This window comes from Coregonus clupeaformis, chromosome 5 (assembly GCF_020615455.1).
Source record: "Coregonus clupeaformis isolate EN_2021a chromosome 5, ASM2061545v1, whole genome shotgun sequence".
Lineage (NCBI taxonomy): Eukaryota > Metazoa > Chordata > Actinopteri > Salmoniformes > Salmonidae > Coregonus > Coregonus clupeaformis.
The window spans coordinates 7,349,279-7,370,963 of record NC_059196.1 but is presented as its reverse complement, the minus strand read 5'-3'; the positions used below and the strand labels follow the sequence as shown (position 1 = coordinate 7,370,963).

Genomic DNA, 21,685 nt, shown 5'->3' with positions numbered 1-21,685 from the left:
AGATACAAACTAAAAAGGATGCTGCGTGAGCTGCCTTTCATCTCTTAAAAGAGCAATGGCTAGTGGGTTTTTTACAGTAACAAATATGTCTAATGCTTCAATTCTTAATTGACCGATGGAGCTGTGTGCATCATAAAATTCACTAATAATAATACACCTATAATGTTAATTTTAGATGTCAAATTGACCTCAACCACATTTCAATTCATTACGCCACTTTATTTAGAACATGCATTTACAGTGGGGAGAACAAGTATTTGATACACTGCCGATTTTGCAGGTTTTCCTACTTACAAAGCATGTAGAGGTCTGTAATTTTTTATCATAGGTACACTTCAACTGTGAGAGACAGAATCTAAAACAAAAATCCAGAAAATCACATTGTATGATTTTTAAGTAATTAATTTGCATTTTATTGCATGACATAAGTATTTGATCACCTACCAACCAGTAAGAATTCCGGCTCTCACAGACCTGTTAGTTTTTCTTTAAGAAGCCCTCCTGTTCTCCACTCATTACCTGTATTAACTGCACCTGTTTGAACTCGTTACCTGTATAAAAGACACCTGTCCACACACTCAATCAAACAGACTCCAACCTCTCCACAATGGCCAAGACCAGAGAGCTGTGTAAGGACATCAGGGATACAATTGTAGACCTGCACAAGGCTGGGATGGGCTACAGGACAATAGGCAAGCAGCTTGGTGAGAAGGCAACAACTGTTGGCGCAATTATTAGAAAATGGAAGAAGTTCAAGATGACAGTCAATCACCCTCGGTCTGGGGCTCCATGCAAGATCTCACCTCGTGGGGCATCAATGATCATGAGGAAGGTGAGGGATCAGCCCAGAACTACACGGCAGGACCTGGTCAATGACCTGAAGAGAGCTGGGACCACAGTCTCAAAGAAAACCATTAGTAACACACTACGCCGTCATGGATTAAAATCCTGCAGCGCACGCAAGGTCCCCCTGCTCAAGCCAGCGCATGTCCAGGCCCGTCTGAAGTTTGCCAATGACCATCTGGATGATCCAGAGGAGGAATGGGAGAAGGTCATGTGGTCTGATGAGACAAAAATAGAGCTTTTTGGTCTAAACTTTTTGGTCTAAACTGTTTGGAGGAAGAAGAAGGATGAGTACAACCCCAAGAACACCATCCCAACCGTGAAGCATGGAGGTGGAAACATCATTCTTTGGGGATTCTTTTCTGCAAAGGGGACAGGACGACTGCACCGTATTGAGGGGAGGATGGATGGGGCCATGTATCGCGAGATCTTGGCCAACAACCTCCTTCCCTCAGTAAGAGCACTGAAGATGGGTTGTGGCTGGGTCTTCCAGCATGACAACGACCCGAAACACACAGCCAGGGCAACTAAGGAGTGGCTCCGTAAGAAGCATCTCAAGGTCCTGGAGTGGCCTAGACAGTCTCCAGACCTGAACCCAATAGAAAATCTTTGGAGGGAGCTGAAAGTCCGTATTGCCCAGTGACAGCCCCGAAACCTGAAGGATCTGTATGGAGGAGTGGGCCAAAATCCCTGCTGCAGTGTGTGCAAACCTGGTCAAGACCTACAGGAAACGTATGATCTCTGTAATTGCAAACAAAGGTTTCTGTACCAAATATTAAGTTCTGCTTTTCTGATGTATCAAATACTTATGTCATGCAATAAAATGCAAATTAATTACTTAAAAATCATACAATGTGATTTTCTGGATTTTTGTTTTAGATTCCGTCTCTCACAGTTGAAGTGTACCTATGATAAAAATTACAGACCTCTACATGCTTTGTAAGTAGGAAAACCTGCAAAATCGGCAGTGTATCAAATACTTGTTCTCCCCACTGTATTTGCATAGTTGTGATGATGGCTTAAAAGGGAAATTACACACATTTTCAACCTTAATATTCATAATCTCCAGCACTACCCCAACATCAACAACATACAGTATGTGAAAATGGCGCATTTCTATGTTTGTAGTCAAAAGATAGAGGAAGATAAATTTTTCCAAAGGCATCATCTGGTGTGCATCATGTGATTTCAACCAATTATGAGTAGTCAATGCCTACTAATTGCCTACTAATTGGTTAAAATCACATGATTCACACCAGAGGATGCCATTGAAAAAACGTATCTTGCTTTATTTTTTTTTACTACAAAACAGACATTTTTAAATGTCCTATTAACTAGACTCAGACCTACAGTTTAGTGCATGGCTGTGACCTGACTTTGTCTTTGCTGACTGACCATCTGTCTGACTGAGAGGATGACGAGGCATGACTATCACCCTGGAAATCCTTTAGATGACGTGTCAGTTAGCGCTTAAAAGACCTGATGCATTTCACCTAGGCTGAACCCTCCAGACATACAGACATGCCGTTACTCTGCCGTTTACGCCAAATAGTATTGGTGGTGATGAAAGTGTGTGTGCTAGCTTGCGTGCATGTCTGTGCCTGTGTGTGTGCGTGTGCGTGTGCATGAGCGAGCATTACTAAATGTTTTGCTCCCCATTTTTAAAGCACATCAGAGGACTAATATTCAAGCATTGGGCCACTGTAAGCTTTTGTTTGTTGGCATGGCTCTATATAGCTTTTTTAGAAATGTTTGTGTAAGGGGTCTGCTCCCTGGTTTTTAATAGAATTCACACAACTGAGTCACAGACTCTTTTTATGTCAGCTTTGGTTGAAAAGAAAAAGAGCTCTGCCCTGGTTACAATCTCAATAGGGTTTTCAACGATCTTTCAGGATCCTGGGAAAGATTTATAACAGGGTAGTACAACTGAGTAACTGTCACTAAGAGATGTCAGCATCTACCTGCGCTTGGGACCCAGGGTTGGATTACTCTCAGATTTGTGCCACTGAGGATCCCTGCGATATCCTGGCGACTTTAGCAAGGTGTTCAGATCTACAGTTAGATGAGTGTGAAATTAATACCTCATTATAGCACTCAGGCAGTAAGAGAAAGAGAGAGATGGTGAGTGAGAGAGTCACACTTGTCTTTGAACTCGCACTTGTCTTTTCTAACTAGCTCTGATTTTGTAGATTTTCTGAAGAAGGTTTTTGGCTGCTGAGCTGCTCTTCTGGTGTATTCTATCATCCGTGACTGGAGGCGACAGACACATCACCCTGACCATGATGTGCTGTGACTTAGGCAGTGCAGCAGCATCCCCTTGATGGCCCATATTCTTAAAGTCTCTCAGAGTAGGAGTAGCCTACTGATCTAGAATCAGTTTTGCCTTTCAGATCACAATAAATAGGACGGGGGGACCTGATCCTACAGAGCATTTGGAAAGTATTCGGACCACTTGACTTTTTCCACATTATATTCTATAATGGATTTAAATAAATAAAATATCTCATCAATCAACACACAATACCCCATAATGACAAAGCGAAAACAGGTTTTTATAAATTTTTGCAAATGTATGAAAAATAACAAACAGACATACCTTATTTACATGAGTATTCAGACCCTTTGCTATGAGACTCGAAATTGAGCTCAGGTGCATCCTGTTTCCATTGATCATCCTTGAGATGTTTCTACAACTTGATTGGAGTCCACCTGTGGTATATTCAATTGATTGGACATGATTTGGAAAGGCACACACCTGTCTATATAAGGTCCCACAGTTGACAGTGCATGTCTGAGCAAAACCAAGCCATGAGGTCGAAGGAATTGTCCGTAGAGTTCCGAGACAGGATTGTGTTGAGCCACAGATCTGGGGAAGGGTACAAAAAAATGTCTGCAGCATTGAAGATCCCCAAGAAGACAGTTGCCTCCATCATTCTTAAATGGAAGAAGTTTGGAACCACCAAGACTGGCCGGGTTGTGGACACACCTAGAGCTGGCCGCCCTGCCAAACTGAGCAATCGGGGGAGAAGGGCCTTGGTCAGGGAGGTGACCAAGAACCCGATGGTCACTCTGACAGAGCTCCAGAGTTCCTCTGTGGAGATGGAAGAACCTTCCAGAAGGACAACCATCTCTGCAGCACTCCACCAATCAGGTCTTTATGGTAGAGTGGCCAGACGGAAGCCATTCCTCAGTAAAAGACACATGACAGCCTGCTTGGAGTTTACCAAAAGGCACCTAAAGATTCTCTGGTCTGATGAAACCAAGATTGAACACTTTGGCCTGAATGCCACACGTCACGTCTGGAGGAAACCTGGCACCATGCCTACGGTGAAGCATGGTGGTGGCAGCATCATGCTGTGGGGATGTTTTTCAGCGGCAGGGACTGGGAGACTAGTCAGGATTGAGGGAAAGATTAATGGAGCAAAGTACAGAGCGATCCTGGATGATAACCTGCTCCAGAGTGCTCAGGACCTTAGACTGGGGCGAAGGTTCACCTTCCAACAGGACATCGACCCTAAGCACACAGCCAAGACAACACAGGAGTGGCTTCGGGACAAGTCTCTGAATGTTCTTGAGTGGCCAGCCAGAGCCCAGACTTTAACCCGATCTAACATCCTGAATATAGCTGTGCAGCGACGCTCCCCATCCAACCTGACAGAGCTTGAGAGGATCTGCAGAGAAGAATGGGAGAAACTCCCCAAATACAGGTGTGCCAAGCTTGTAGCGTCATACCCAAGAAGACTTGAGGCTGTAATCGCTGCCAAAGGTGCTTATACAAAGTACTGAGTAAATGGTCTGAATATTTATTTAAATGTCATATTTCCATTTTTTATTTTAAATAAATGTGCAAACATTTCTAAAAACCTTTTTTTTGCTTTGTCATTATGGGGTATTGTGTGTAGATCGATGAGGGAAAAAAACAATTTCATCCATTATAGAACAAGGCTGTAACGTAACAAAATGTGGAAAAAGTTAAGGGGTCTGAATACTTTCCAAATGCACTTTATGTAACAGTCTGGCCGTTTGATATATGGGAGAACTCTCTTTAATATTTTGCTTTATTGGAGCTGAAATGTATGTCTGTTTTGCTGCTGTCAGGCAATGCATAGAATAAAAGACATGCCACTATAGTGACATTTCTATTTTAAACCCTGCAATATATCATATTTCATATTCCATCGTGGAATGTTTTCATTGATATTTTCAATTAGGGAGATTTGACAGAACAGAAAAAGAAACAAGCATCCCTTGATGGAAAAGGGCAGTGCCGTTTTGTTAGGGGTGTATTCATTATGAACCAAATGGATTGAAAAACATTTTGCTACAGTGTGCACTAATGAATACACCCCAAGATGTAATCCTTCTTCAGACGAAACATGGAACTGATCAGATTAAAGGAAAAGATGAAGAGCACCATGACTGGTCTGGCATCAATAACTCACTCAGCACCAACATGTACTGTGTGCCTGCATTTGTAGGTGTAGGGTGGTCCAGCCACCAAAGTGACTCTTTACACTGTATGCAAGGATTTCCTTTGTGTTGTCTTAGGAATGCTGCATTATCTCTCCAACTTCCATTGTCTCACACCTTTGGGTAGCAGAGGTTCTGTTGTGATAACATCCTGTAGGTGACACAGGGTCTGATATCTGATTGTAGGTTAACTTTACTGTAATACTGTTGGTCAACAACTCAGATTTAGAATCCAAACAAGTCAGATGCTTATAAAAGGGTCTTAGATTCATTTTCTTTCTCTTTCTTTGTTCCTGACCTAGTGTGGTGAGAAACTCTCTTTCTGTCTCCTCTCCAGGGACTCTTGGGGCATGACTTCTCTCTCTCTCTCTCCCTGTCTGATCATGCCTAGATATTAAATGCCTTGTTAATGTCAGTATTGCCTTGTAACTTAAGCTTTATGCCTTGTATGGGATTTCATTCATTTTACAAGGTAATTAAATACACTTGTATTTAGAATTCCATTCTCAGATCTTTCTTGATTGCCTATTACTTTAACGCAACAATAGTCCTGCTTGCATATTGCTAAATTATCTTCATGGACACTGCCAATTCATTTTATAGACATATTAATTTCATAGTCTTATTACTGGTCGCATGTGAAGGATATATAATATGCATATAATAAATATTACCCCACTACACAGGAACACTCATGCTAAACTAGAATCGGTTGGGTTCATTTGCCACATTGTTTTGGAACACTTTTTGACCCACTTCTACATCCTACTGTCACTTTGACTTTTGTCCTAGCTACTACATGTATGCATTTAATGTTTTGTTATGAGTAACACATACAGTGGGGAAAAAAAGTATTTAGTCAGCCACCAATTGTGCAAGTTCTCCCACTTAAAAAGATGAGAGAGGCCTGTAATTTTCATCATAGGTACACGTCAACTATGACAGACAAATTGAGAATTTTTTTTCCAGAAAATCACATTGTAGGATTTTTTATGAATTTATTTGCATATTATGGTGGAAAATAAGTATTTGGTCACCTACAAACAAGCAAGATTTCTGGCTCTCACAGACCTGTAACTTCTTCTTTAAGAGGCTCCTCTGTCCTCCACTCGTTACCTGTATTAATGACACCTGTTTGAACTTGTTATCAGTATAAAAGACACCTGTCCACAACCTCAAACAGTCACAACTCCAAACTCCACTATGGCCAAGACCAAAGAGCTGTCAAAGGACACCAGAAACAAAATTGTAGACCTGCACCAGGCTGGGAAGACTGAATCTGCAATAGGTAAGCAGCTTGGTTTGAAGAAATCAACTGTGGGAGCAATTATTAGGAAATGGAAGACATACAAGACCACTGATAATCTCCCTCGATCTGGGGCTCCACGCAAGATCTCACCCCGTGGGGTCAAAATGATCACAAGAATGGTGAGCAAAAATCCCAGAACCACACGGGGGGACCTAGTGAATGACCTGCAGAGAGCTGGGACCAAAGTAACAAAGCCTACCATCAGTAACACACTACGCCGCCAGGGACTAAAATCCTGCAGTGCCAGACGTGTCCCCCTGCTTAAGCCAGTACATGTCCAGGCCCGTCTGAAGTTTGCTAGAGTGCATTTGGATGATCCAGAAGAGGATTGGGAGAATGTCATATGGTCAGATGAAACCAAAATATAACTTTTTGGTAAAAACTCAACTCGTCGTGTTTGGAGGACAAAGAATGCTGAGTTGCATCCAAAGAACGCCATACCTACTGTGAAGCATGGGGGTGGAAACGGACCAGGACGACTGATCCGTGTAAAGGAAAGAATGAATGGGGCCATGTATCATGAGATCTTGAGTGAAAACCTCCTTCCATCAGCAAGGGCATTGAAGATGAAACGTGGCTGGGTCTTTCAGCATGACAATGATCCCAAACACACCGCCCGGGCAACGAAGCAGTGGCTTTGTAAGAAGCATTTCAAGGTCCTGGAGTGGCCTAGCCAGTCTCCAGATCTCAACCCCATAGAAAATCTTTGGAGGGTGTTGAAAGTCCGTGTTGCCCAGCGACAGCCCCAAAACATCACTGCTCTAGAGGAGATCTGCATGGAGGAATGGGCCAAAATACCAGCAACAGTGTGTGAAAAACTTGTGAAGACTTACAGAAAATGTTTGACCTGTGTCATTGCCAACAAAGGGTATATAACAAAGTATTGAGAAACTTTTGTTATTGACCAAATACTTATTTTCCACCATAATTTGCAAATAAATTCATTAAAAATCCTACAATGTGATTTTCTGGATTTTATTTTCTCATTTTGTCTGTCATAGTTGACGTGTACCTATGATGAAAATTACAGGCCTCTCTCATCTTTTTAAGTGGGAGAACTTGCACAATTGGTGGCTGACTAAATACTTTTTTCCCCACTGTACCTTTGATAACAAACAGCATTTTCTACCTTTCGAAGGTTAAGTCCACTTTCGGAAGTGCTGTTATGATACAGGAAGCAAAGAACTAAAAAGGAACTGTAGCTTGTATTTATTGAGTAGGCCTAACTTAGCAATTGCTGTACGGTCAATTAAAAGAAATTCAAAAGTTTTTAAATCAAATCCTGGCTGACCGTTTCTTGCTCTTGAAATATCATGGCTCTAAGTTAGTGGAATGACTCTTGGCGTTACGACTCGTCTCGTTACGACTCGTCTAATGCATTAAATATGAACTCTTTCACCTCTTTTTAGACCATCTTTAATTTCCCCCACACACATTTGAAATATATATTTGGACCGTACAGGTCAGTTGAAAAGCGCTTAATGCAACTTTATTGCATTTATTTATTTATTTGTTTATGGATAATTTACTTAGCTGAACTTCAAGGGAGTATGTATTAAGATAATCCAACCCACTTATTTATCTGCCAACACATTCCCACCCTAAAACCTGTTGACCCAAATTGTTCAACTCATATTAAATGGATAATAAATACTTGTTATCCTCTTCCAAAGCTCAGATTTTATGCAGAGTGTGATTTCGACTTTTCTGTATAACCTACTCTGTCATTATCTTGCCAAAGGGCAAGAACATTGGTCTTTCAGTGAATGCAATCCAATGAACTGTGATTCATCCTATTGTTTACATGTGCTCATTGGGTGTAATACAAGTCTTTGCAGAATTTGGTTACCTGCCTTGTTTTTACCAGGTTAGTTTGATTCTGAGGGGCTTACATAAGCATTTTTGACAATTTCTGTCCGATACCATGCAAATATGGACACCGACAACTATGGTACTTCCATGTTGTCATGCTTTGGACTCAAATAATTGAATGGAATTGATTTTGTAAATACATGATGATTTGTTTACCTCCAACTCAGTTGTTCTCCCTTTCAGACTAGGATAGATCGATGGAACTTGAATTTGTTTCTCACATGTTTGTTCAGTTTTCTTGCTGTAACATGCAGACAATTGTCACGACTCAAACAATGTTAGCCTGCTGAGCTAAAGACTAAGCATTAGCTTTAGTCTCAGACAAAAGGTTACTCATCACATGAGTATAGTGACACAGGGTTTGCATAACTTTTCACTTGTCTGTTGAAGAGTGTAGTTACCATTATAGTGGGATTCAACACCAACTAGACATATAACATACTGCAAGATTTGTTTTGTGTTTAGTGATTTTTTCCCCCCGATCCACATCCTAGTGCATTTATATCATCAATCAATGCTTCACCCGTATGGGAATTAAGCCGTGAAATGAAGAAGTTATGAACATGCCCTTCCTGACCCAGGCAATTACTGTCTGTGCAACCACTGCATGGCTTACACAAGGGAGAGGTTACTAAAGTGCATCCTCTCCTCCTAGCAGGGAACACTAGGGTTCCATTAAAATAGGACAGAAAAGGTTGGAGGTATTTGTGTATCGCTCTGAAGGATTATGCCAGAAAATCCAATTAAACTGGCAGCCACTGCGATCAACTGGATTAGCGTTCAGATAGCTGTGTCCATTAGGTAAATCGCAGGTTACTATAGGCCATTCCACTCCTTTCTGCGTGCTTCTGGCAAGGCGATGATTTCATTTCCATTTTATTTACAGTGTTATCATATACGATAGATTAAGATTTAGAGTGAGACAGTGTTTCTCAACTCTAGTACTGAGACTTTGGTCACTGGGTTGCACATTTCTGTTCTAGCCCAGCTCTAACACACCGGATGCAAATCATCGAGGTCACGAATCGGGTGTGGTGGTTCTGGGCTAGAACAACAGTGTGTTCACCGTTTACACAAATGTGGTGTTCAAACAGAATAGCTCATGTAAAATGTGAATGAATTCTAAAATGTATAAGGATAACTTTATTTATAAAGCATATTTTATAAATGCAGCTCAAAGTGCTTCACAATAAGCACCCCAAAACATTTTACTCCCACATTGTGGGTTGATTTGAATCACACCATGTGCAAATACAAGCATGTTCTGGCGTCTGAAAGGTGAGCATGAGGAGATTACAATGTAATAGACACCCAACCAGATGGGTACATTCAGTCAGAAAACACATTAAAATACAAATACCTCCTTTTAACCCGAAACACAAAGAGGGTTTTATCTGAGGGGGAGAGAATGCATGGTTTGGAGACAGGTTTAAGCAGGTACTGTGTGAAGGTGAATGCCTGAAATGCCATTGTGAGGCTGATGGAGTGTTTTATATGGTTCTGCTTTCTTTTGTACTCGGCTCTCAGGTTACAAGACCCTGCTGAAAGGGATCTCTGGGAAATTCACCAGTGGCGGCCTGGTGGCCATCATGGGTCCCTCAGGAGCTGGGAAATCTACCCTGATGAATATTCTGGCCGGCTACAGGTGAGCCACAGGCCCGACACTTAACAACCAAGAGGTGTACAAGGTCGCTGATAGACGAGGAACTTATACTAACAAGAATCACGCCACACCTACAGTTCTGGGCATAAAAAAGTTGTCATTACAAAATGCCTTGCTGCAGGTTGCTATTACCTGGCTGTGACTCTCGCAGGGTGACGCCAAGCGCCAAGTTCATTTGCAATCATTTAACAATGTATTTCTGTATATATTCAATTTCTATTGTATGTTTTCATGTTTTGAACCGGTTAGTCGTCTTCCAATTGATGACCACTTTGGAAATACATGTTGTTCATGTTGTTTACATTAATGTCTTATCTGTTCTCTATTGTTTCTATTTCAATTGTTCATTTCTCTTTAAACCCAGAAATAAATCAATTCTATCATATGGATCAAATGCATAACCCAGGTATGGCTTTGCCCTCTGTCTGTAGGGAGACAGGGATGAAGGGGGAGATCTTGATCAATGGGCAGCCTCGTGACCTGCGCTCTTTCAGGAAGGTCTCGTGCTACATCATGCAGGATGACATGCTTCTGCCTCACCTCTCAGTACAGGAAGCCATGATGGTAATAAAAAACTAATCAATGTAACCTTTATTTCTCTAGGAGGTCCCATTGAGGTCAGAAGACCTCTTTTACAAAGGAGACCTGGCCAAGAGGGCAGGTCAATAGATCAAACACATTACAGTGCATACACAATGGAAATTCATGCTCCGGAAGTAAACAATAGGTTAAAGAGGTGAAACGGTTGTAAAGCTGCAGATAAAAATACAATGTATTAGAGCCGTCATAATTCATTATTCCACATGATGTCTGTTCTACACAATACATTTCTATGTAACATTGTGCCCTCCTAAACTGGGGCTTTCTTCACATTGGTAAGATACATCTTCTCTCTACATGGTTGCTTCTGAGACATGAAAGATTCTATGCACCTGCACACGTAGGCTTCGTTTCTCTTATTTGGGACGCAGCCGTAGTGTGAACTAAATCTTCCTCTCTGTCTCCTAGGTGTCTGCTAATCTGAAGCTCCAGGAAAAGGATGAGGGCAAGAGAGACATGGTAAGAGAGTTGCATGGGAACGGCTTCAAATTCTTCCCTTACCTTAATCTCCTGCATGTTCCCTGACCCTTGAACTGGAAATCAGTACCAGTTACTATTTCAGCACTGGAGTGTTGCCACTAGTGCAGTCAGTACTGGCTTTAAACAGGCTGGAATGGATGTAAAGTGATATTATGAGGGTGGCTGGGAAGGAGTAAGTATGTAGAGGTTGCTACTAACCACTGGTACAGGGTCAGATATTATTTCCTCCCCCTTATGCTTAAAGGGATAGTTCGGGATTTTGAAAATGAAGCCCTTTATCTACTTCCCCAGAGTCAGATGAACTAGTGGATACTATTTTTATGTCTCTGTGTCCAGTATGAAGGAAGTTAGACGTAATTTTGCTAGCCAATGCTAACTAGTGTTAGCACAATGACTGGAAGTCTATGGGTATCTGCTAGTATGCTAGTAGATACCCATAGACTTCCAGTCATAGCGCTAACTCTAGTTAGCATTGACCCTAGATCTGTAATTAATGTAGACGTATACGTCAAGTTGCTGAGAGGGAGGGATGTGGTTATAGGTGTTTGTAACCCTCCTGTGTTGTTTTTAGGTGAGGGAGATCCTGACGGCCCTGGGCCTGCTTGAGTGTGCGAAAACCCGAACGTCACATCTTTCAGGGGGGCAGAGGAAAAGGCTGGCCATCGCCCTGGAGCTTGTCAACAACCCTCCCATCATGTTCTTTGACGAACCCACCAGGTCAGAAGCTCCAATTGCACATCGTATAGAACACATGCATGTGTGTCAGTGGCAAGGAAAGTCCTGACGTGACAATGGATTATAACGTGCCACGGTCTAAGCACACTGTACAGTCCATATTTAGAATCAATACTATTCTTTCATGAGATGTACAGGCAATACGACGTCGTTGTTGAGTGTAGGTGTTGTTGTGTTCCATTTTGTGTGTGCTTGTGTCCGCCCCCCCCAAAGAAATCTGAAAGAAAAGTTCCAAGGTTAACCTATCCTCTTTTGGAACAGAGGATGCAATTGAATATCGTCTCTCCCAGTTGGCTTCTGGTTAGGAAAGACTTGAGTCTCACCAGGGGACACAAATGACTCCCAATGTCCTTAATGACCAAAAAGCAGCCGTTTGTCTCCCTTTGGTTTAGATTTCTACCATCTGTAGGGATTAGCCTACTCCTGAAGCTCACACTAATCTGTCTCTTGGCACTGTGATAAATCGAGGGTGAAAATGACCTTAGAGTAAAGTACATTTGTTGTTGTATTTGTTGTCTGGGATTGAGTTTATACAGTGACTATAAAAACTCTACACCCCCTGGAACTTTTTCACATTTTGTTGCGTTACAAAGTGCGATTTGAAATAGATTTAATTGTAATTTTGTCATTGATCTTCACAAAATACTCCATAATGTCAAAGTGAAAAGAACATTCTACACATTTTTACAAATTAATAAAAATTCAATATAAAAAAATTGCCTAAAATAGTTAAGAAGTAAAAAATAAATATGAATACCCCTTCCTCTGTCCCCCATACATACAACATCTGTAAGGTCCATCAGTCAAGTATTGCATTTCAAGCACAGATTCAACTACAAAGACCAGGGTGTCACGCCCTGGCTCTGGGGACTCTAGTATGTTGAGCCAGGGTGTGAGTTTTCATTTGTGTTTGTTCTGGTTTTGTATATCTATGTTGGCCAGGGTGGCTCCCAATCAGAGACGGCTGTAGCTCGTTGTATCTGATTGGGAGTCATACTTAGGTAGCCGTTAGGCATTCATTTGGTGTGGTTTCTTGTTCCGTGTTGGTTTGTGAATGTAACCAGGGATGTCACGTTTTCGTTTTGTTGTTTTGATCGTGTGATCATCAATTAATAAATATGTTCGCATTCCACGCTGCGCCTTGGTCCTCCTCTGTTCCTGACGATCGTGACAGAAGAAACCACCAAGACTGGACCAAGCAGCGTGTCTAGCAGATCTCCTTCGCCTCCTCGACTGGGTCAAGCCGGGTGAGGAAGAGAAGGGCTGGACTTGGAAGCAGAAGGGCGAAAGTCTGGCGAGGGACATGGAGACCTGGTCCACGGGTAGGAGAGACGCCCAGAATTTTTTTAGGGGGGGGCTCACGCCGTGGACGACGGGGCAGCAGGAGGCCGCCAGGTTACGGGAGTCACTGGTCACCAGGGGGAAGGAGGATGTAGAGGCACGGCGAGAGGTACTGGGGTGTGTTGCCAGTCCGGTCCGGCCTGTTCCTGATCCCCGCGTAGGGCCAGTGGTGTGTGTTCCCAGTACGGTCTGGCCTGTTCCTGCCACTCGCACCAAGTCTACGGTGCGCGTCGCCAGCTCGGCCCGGCCCATTCCTGCTCCCCGCACCAAGTCAGTGGTGCGTTTCGTCAGCCCTGTCCGGCCCGTTCCTGCTCCCCGCACCAAGTCAGTGGTGCGCGTCGTCAGCCCGGTCCGGCCCATTCCTGCTCCCCGCACCAATTCAGTGGTGCGTTTCGTCAGCCCAGCTCGGCCCGTTCCTGCTCCCCGCACCAAGTCAGTGGTGCGTTTCGTCAGCCCGGCTCGGCCCGTTCCTGCTTCCCGCACCAAGTCAGTGGTGCGCTTCGTCAGCCCGGCTCGGCCCGTTCCTGCTCCCCGCACCAAGTCAGTGGTGCGCTTCGTCAGCCCGGTCCGGCCCGCTCCTGCTCCCCGCACCAAGTCAGTGGTGCGTTTCGTCAGCCCGGCTCGGCCCGTTCCTGCTCCCCGCGCCAAGCCAGTGGTGTGCGTCGTCAGTACGGCACAGCCCGTGCCTGTTCCACCGGTGCCTGGTTCGGCACGGGTCAGCTGCGTCACGCCGGAGCTAGAGCAATCCGCTCCACCAGTGTGCAGTCCAGCTCCGGTCAGCAGGGTCAGACCGGACCAGGGGTACTTTGGGGGGTTAGAGAGGGAGTGGGGATCATGCCCGGAGCCGGAGCCGGATCCGCCTCCAAGGCGGAGTGCCCACGGTCCCTCCCCTGTGGTGTTTGGTTGGCGCGGTCGGAGTCCGCGCCTTTGGGGGGGGGGGTACTGTCACGCCCTGGCTCTGGGGACTCTAGTATGTTGAGCCAGGGTGTGAGTTTTCATTTGTGTTTGTTCTGGTTTTGTATATCTATGTTGGCCTGGGTGGCTCCCAATCAGAGATGGCTGTAGCTCGTTGTCTCTGATTGGGAGTCATACTTAGGTAGCCGTTAAGCATTCATTTGGTGTGGTTTCTTGTTCCGTGTTGGTTTGTGAATGTAACCAGGGACGTCACGTTTTCGTTTTGTTGTTTTGTTCGTGTGATCATCAATTAATAAATATGTTCGCATTCCACGCTGCGCCTTGGTCCTCCTCTGTTCCCGACGATCGTGACACAGGGAGCATTTCGAAAGCCTCATAAAGAAGGGCAGTGATTGGCTGTTGGGTAACAATAACAAATCAGACATTGAATATACTGTATCTTTAAGCATGATCAAGTTAATAATTATGCTGTGGTTTGTGTTAAACCACCCAGACACATCATAGATGCAGTTATCCTTCTGAATTGTGCTGCAGGACAGGAAGGAAACTGCTTAGGGATGTCACCATGAGGCCATTGGTGATTTTAAATCAGCTACAGAGTTCAATGGCTGTGATAGAAGAAAACTGAGGATGGATCAACAACATAGTAGTGACTCCACAATAATGACAGAGTGACAAGAAGAATACAAATATACAGAATAAAAATATTCCAAAACATGCATATGTATGGAACAAGGCACTAAAGTAATATTGCAAAGGAATACACTTTTTGGCCTAAATGCAAAGCCTTATGTTTGGGGCAAACAACACATCACTGAGTAACTGCCTCTTTATTTTCAAGCATGGTGGTGTCTGCAACATGGTATGGGTATGCTTGACATTGACAAAGACTGGGGAGTTTCTCAGGATGAAAAGAAACTGGATGGAGCTAAACACAGGTAAAATCCTAGTGGAAAACCTGCTTCAGTCTGCTTTACACCAGACACTGGGAGAGGATTTCACCTTTCAGCAGGACAATAACCTACAACACAAAGCCAAATCTACACTGGAGTTGCTTACCAAGAAGACAGTGAATGTTCATGAGTGGCCTAGTTACAGTTTTGACTTAAATCTGCTTAGAAATCTATGGCAAGACTTGAAAATTGCTGTCTAGCCATGGTCCCCAACACCTTGACAGAGCTTAAAGAAATGTGAAAAGAATAATGGGCAAATATTGCACAATACAGGTGTGTAAAGCTCTTATGAGACTTACCCAAGAAGACTCACAGCTGTAATCGCTGTCAAAGGTGTTTTTTAAACATGTATTTACTCAGGGGGGTGAATACTTATCTATTCAAGGTATATTCGTTTTATTTTTCATAAATCTTTAAAAAATATAATTTCTCTTTCACTTTGACATTAAAGAGTATTTTGTGTAGATTGTTGATTTTAAAAAAGACAATTCACCCATTACAATCTAAGCCCTGTCTAAGCCTGGGGATGGGGGGGGGGACGGTTCTACTAAGCTATATGGAATTGTTTTAAGAAGGTCATACCAAGGATCATTTTGCTATTTGATTTGGAATATTAAGACTCCTTGAAGTATAAAATATATATATAAAAATGTATTTGATTAAACATTTTATTTGTCCTTACTGCTATTAGCCCATACAAACGCATTGAATAACATATTCAAAACATGGAACAACAGATAGTCCCCCCAAAAAATCTAAAGGAAGTTTGTTCTGAAGTGTATATATGGAAAATGTGTATATATATGTGGAAAATATTTAATCCCTTATTTTTGGCACTAAACAATCTCCATATGCATTCGGAAAGTATTCATACCCCTAGACATTTTCCACATTTTGTTACGTTACAGCCTTATTCTAAAATTGATTAAATTGTTTTTTTTCTACCCCATAATGACAAAGCAAAAACTGTTTTTTTGAATTTTTTGCAAAAAAATTAAAAACTGATATCACATTTACATAAGTATTCAGACCCTTTACTCAGTACTTTGTTGAAGCACCTTTGGCAGCGATTACAGCCTCAAGTCTTCTTTGGTATTACGCTACAAGCTTGGCACACCTGCATTTGGGGAGTTTCTCCCATTCTTCTCTGCAGATCCTCTCAAGCTCTGTCAGGTTGGATGGGGAGCGTCTCTGCACAGCTATCTTCAGCCACTCCTGTTGGAAGGTGAACCTTCGCCCCAGTCTGAGGTCCTGAGCGCTCTGGAGCAGGTTTTCATCAATGATCTCTCTGTACTTTGCTCCGTTCATCTTTCACTCAATCCTGACTAGTCTCCCAGTCTCTGCCGCTGATAAACATCCCCACAGCATGATGCTGCAACCACCATGCTTCACCGTAGGGATGGTGCCAGGTTTCCTCCAGACGTGACACTTGGCATTCAGGCCAAAGAGTTCAATCTTGGTTTCATCAGACCAGATAATCTTGTTTCTCATGGTCGGAGAGTCCTTTAGGTGCCTTTTGGCAAACTCCAAGCGGGCTGTCATGTTCCTTTTACAGAAGAATTCTGGAGCTCTGTCTGAGTGACCATCGGGTTCTTGGTCACCTCTCTTACCAAGGCCCTTCCCTCCCGATTGCTCAGTTTGGCCGGGCGGCCAGCTCTAGGAAGAGTCTGGGTGGTTCCAAACTTCTTCCATTTAAGAATGATGGAGGCCACTGTGTTCTTGGGGACCTTCAATGCTGCAGACATGTTTTGGTAACCTTCCCCAGATCTGTGCCTCGACACAATCCTGTCTCGGAGCTCTACGGACAATTCCTTCGACCTCATGGCTTGGTTTTTGCTCTGACATGAACTGTCAACTGTGGGACCTTATACAGTGGGGGAAAAAAGTATTTAGTCAGCCACCAATTGTGCAAGTTCTCCCACTTAAAAAGATGAGAGAGGCCTGTAATTTTCATCATAGGTACACATCAACTATGACAGACAAATTGAGGAAAAAAAATCCAGAAAATCACATTGTAGGATTTTTAATGAATTTATTTGGAAATTATGGTGGAAAATAAGTATTTGGTCACCTACAAACAAGCAAGATTTCTGGCTCTCACAGACCTGTAACTTCTTTAAGAGGCTCCTCTGTCCTCCACTCGTTACCTGTATTATTGGCACCTGTTTGAACTTGTTATCAGTATAAAAGACACCTGTCCACAACCTCAAACAGTCACACTCCAAACTCCACTATGGCCAAGACCAAAGAGCTGTCAAAGGACACCAGAAACAAAATTGTAGACCTGCACCAGGCTGGGAAGACTGAATCTGCAATAGGTAAGCAGCTTGGTTTAAAGAAATCAACTGTGGGAGCAAGTATTAGGAAATGGAAGACATACAAGACCACTGATAATCTCCCTCGATCTGGGGCTCCACGCAAGATCTCACCCCGTGGGGTCAAAATGATCACAAGAACGGTGAGCAAAAATCCCAGAACCACACGGGGGGACCTAGTGAATGACCTGCAGAGAGCTGGGACCAAAGTAACAAAGCCTACCATCAGTAACACACTACGCCGCCAGGGACTCAAATCCTGCAGTGCCAGACGTGTCCCCCTGCTTAAGCCAGTACATGTCCAGGCCCGTCTGAAGTTTGCTAGAGTGCATTTGGATGATCCAGAAGAGGATTGGGAGAATGTCATATGGTAAGATGAAACCAAAATAGAACGTTTTGGTAAAAATTCAACTCGTCGTGTTTGGAGGACAAAGAATGCTGAGTTGCATCCAAAGAACACCATACCTACTGCGAAGCATGGGGGTGGAAACATCATGCTTTGGGGCTGTTTTTCTGCAAAGGGACGAGGACGACTGATCCGTGTAAAGGAAAGAATGAATGGGGCCATGTATCGTGAGATTTTGAGTGAAAACCTCCTTCCATCAGCAAGGGCATTGAAGATGAAACGTGGCTGGGTCTTTCAGCATAACAATGATCCCAAACACACCGCCCGGGCAACGAAGGAGTGGCTTCGTAAGAAGCATTTCAAGGTCCTGGAGTGGCCTAGCCAGTCTCCAGATCTCAACCCCATAGAACATCTTTGGAGGGAGTTGAAAGTCCGTGTTGCCCAGCGACAGCCCCAAAACATCACTGCTCTAGAGGAGATCTGCATGGAGGAATGGGACAAAATACTAGCAACAGTGTGTGAAAACCTTGTGAAGACTTACAGAAAACGTTTGACCTGTGTCATTGCCAACAAAGGGTATATAACAAAGTATTGAGAAACTTTTGTTATTGACCAAATACTTATTTTCCACCATAATTAGCAAATAAATTCATAAAAAATCCTACAATGTGATTTTCTGGGAAAAAAAATCTAATTTTGTCTGTCATAGTTGACGTGTACCTATGATGAAAATTACAGGCCTCTCTCATCTTTTTAAGTGGGGAACTTGCACAATTGGTGGCTGACTAAATACTATTTTCCCCCACTGTATAGACAGGTGTGTGCCTTTCCAAATCATGTCCAATCAATTGAATTTACCACAGGTGGACTCCAATCAAGTTCTAGAAACATCTCAAGGATGATCAATGGAAACTGGATGCACCTGAGCTCAATTTCGAGTCTCATAGCAAAGGGTCTGAATACTTATGTAAATAAGGTATTTCTGTTTTTTATCTAATACATTTTAGAATATGGCTGTAACGGAAAAAAATATGGAAAAAGTCAATGGGTCTGAATACTTTCCGAATGCACTGTACTTCCATTCAATTTTTCAACTGGTACCGGGGGACCTTCAGACGAGTCTTGTGAGGCCTGTGGGCGTCCTAGAGCAAAACCTTTCTACAGATGGGTCATGTTAGTGTGTAGTCCAAACTGTTTTGGACGCTACAAACAGAAGTTGGCAGATCGGCTGTACCGACTTCAGATGAGTCCCTGTACCCAAGAAAGCAAATGTAACTGAACTAAATGACTATCGCCCTGTAGCACTCACCTCTGTCATCATGAAGTGCTTTGAGAGACTAGTCAAGGATCATATCACCTCTACCTTACCTGTCACCCTAGACCCACTTCAATTTGCTTACCGCCCCAATAGATCCACAGACAATGCAATCGCCATCACACTGCACACTACCCTATCCCATCTGGACAAGAGGAATACCTATGTAAGAATGCTGTTCATTGACTATAGCTCAGCATTCAACACCATAGTACCCTCCAAGCTCATCATTAAGCTTGAGGGTCTGAACCCCGCCCTGTGCAACTGGGTCCTGGACTTCCTGACGGGCCGCCCCCAGGTGGTGAAGGTAGGAAACAACATCTCCACTTCGCTGATCCTCAACACTGGGGCCCCACAAGGGTGCGTGCTCAGCCCCTTCCTGTACTCCCTGTTCACCCATGACTGTGTGGCCCTGCACGCCTCCAACTCAATCATCAAGTTTGCAGACGACACAACAGTAGTAGGCTTGATTACCAACAATGACGAGACCGCCTACAGGGAGGAGGTGAGGGCTCTGGGAGTGTGGTGCCAGGAAAATAACCTCTCACTCAACGTCAACAAAAAAAAGGAGATGATCGTGGACTTCAGGAAACAGCAGAGGGTGCACCCCCCTATCCACATCGACGGGACCGGAGTGGAGAAGGTGGAAAGATTAAAGTTCCTTGGTGTACACATCACTGACGAACTGAAATGGTCCACCCACGCAGACAGTGTGGTGAAGAAGGCGCAACAGAGCCTCTTCAACCTCAGGAGGCTGAAGAAATGTGGCTTAGCTCCTAAAACCCTCACAAACTTTTACAGATGCACATTTGAGAGCATCCTGTCGGGCTGTATCATCGCCTGGTACGGCAACTGCACCGCCCGCAACCGCAGGGCTCTCCAGAGGGTGGTGCGGTCTGCCGAACGCATTACCGGGGGCAAACTACCCGGCCTCCAAGACACATACAGCACCCGATGTCACAGGAAGACCAAAAAGATTATCAAGGACATCAACCACCCAAGCCACTGCCTGTTCACCCCACTATCATCCAGAAGGCGAGGTCAGTACAGGTGCATCAAAGCTGGGACTGAGAGAATGAAAAACAGCTTCTATCTCAAGGCCATCAGACTGTTAAATAGCCATCACTAGCACATTAGAGGCTGCTGCTGCCTACTGAAATCACTGGCCACGTTAAGAAATGGAACACTAGTCACTTTAATAATGTTTACATATCTTGCACTACTCATCTCATATGTACAGTGGGGAAAAAAAGTATTTAGTCAGCCACCAATTGTGCAAGTTCTCCCACTTAAAAAGATGAGAGAGGCCTGTAATTTTCATCATAGGTACACGTCAACTATGACAGACAAATTGAGGAAAAAAAATCCAGAAAATCACATTGTAGGATTTTTAATGAATTTATTTGCAAATTATGGTGGAAAATAAGTATTTGGTCACCTACAAACAAGCAAGATTTCTGGCTCTCACAGACCTGTAACTTCTTCTTTAAGAAGCTCCTCTGTCCTCCACTCGTTACCTGTATTAATGGCACCTGTTTGAACTTGTTATCAGTATAAAAGACACCTGTCCACAACCTCAAACAGTCACACTCCAAACTCCACTATGGCCAAGACCAAAGAGCTGTCAAAGGACACCAGAAACAAAATTGTAGACCTGCACAAGGCTGGGAAGACTGAATCTGCAATAGGTAAGCAGCTTGGTTTGAAGAAATCAACTGTGGGAGCAATTATTAGGAAATGGAAGACATACAAGACCACTGATAATCTCCCTCGATCTGGGGCTCCACGCAAGATCTCACCCCGTGGGGTCAAAATAATCACAAGAACGGTGAGCAAAAATCCCAGAACCACACGGGGGGACCTAGTGAATGACCTGCAGAGAGCTGGGACCAAAGTAACAAAGCCTACCATCAGAAACACACTACGCCGCCAGGGACTAAAATCCTGCAGTGCCAGACGTGTCCCCCTGCTTAAGCCAGTACATGTCCAGGCCCGTCTGAAGTTTGCTAGAGTGCATTTGGATGATCCAGAAGAGGATTGGGAGAATGTCATATGGTCAGAAGAAACCAAAATATTACTTTTTGGTAAAAACTCAACTCGTCGTGTTTGGAGGACAAAGAATGCTGAGTTGCATCCAAAGAACACCATACCTACTGTGAAGCATGGGGGTGGAAACATCATGCTTTGGGGCTGTTTTTCTGCAAAGGGACCAGGACGACTGATTTGTGTAAAGGAAAGAATGAATGGGGCCATGTATCGTGAGATTTTGAGTGAAAACCTCCTTCCATCAGCAAGGGCATTGAAGATGAAACGTGGCTGGGTCTTTCAGCATGACAATGATCCCAAACACACCGCCGAGGCAACGAAGGAGTGGCTTCATAAGAAGCATTTCAAGGTCCTGGAGTGGCCTAGCCAGTCTCCAGATCTCAACCCCATAGAAAATCTTTGGAGGGAGTTGAAAGTCCGTGTTGCCCAGTGACAGCCCCAAAACATCACTGCTCTAGAGGAGATCTGCATGGAGGAATGGG

General features: G+C 43.7%; 1 protein-coding gene across 1 annotated transcript in view; it reads left to right on the top strand.

The window, feature by feature from the left end:
- LOC121561417 (ATP-binding cassette sub-family G member 1-like) overlaps positions 1 to 21,685 on the top strand; it is a 39,335-nt gene that overhangs the window by 7,413 nt on the left and 10,237 nt on the right. The window contains exons 3-6 of the mRNA XM_041873984.2: positions 10,022 to 10,139; positions 10,589 to 10,721; positions 11,166 to 11,216; positions 11,809 to 11,954. Of these exons, the coding sequence (XP_041729918.2) occupies positions 10,022 to 10,139; positions 10,589 to 10,721; positions 11,166 to 11,216; positions 11,809 to 11,954 (448 nt within the window). The remainder of the gene's footprint in view (positions 1 to 10,021; positions 10,140 to 10,588; positions 10,722 to 11,165; positions 11,217 to 11,808; positions 11,955 to 21,685) is intronic.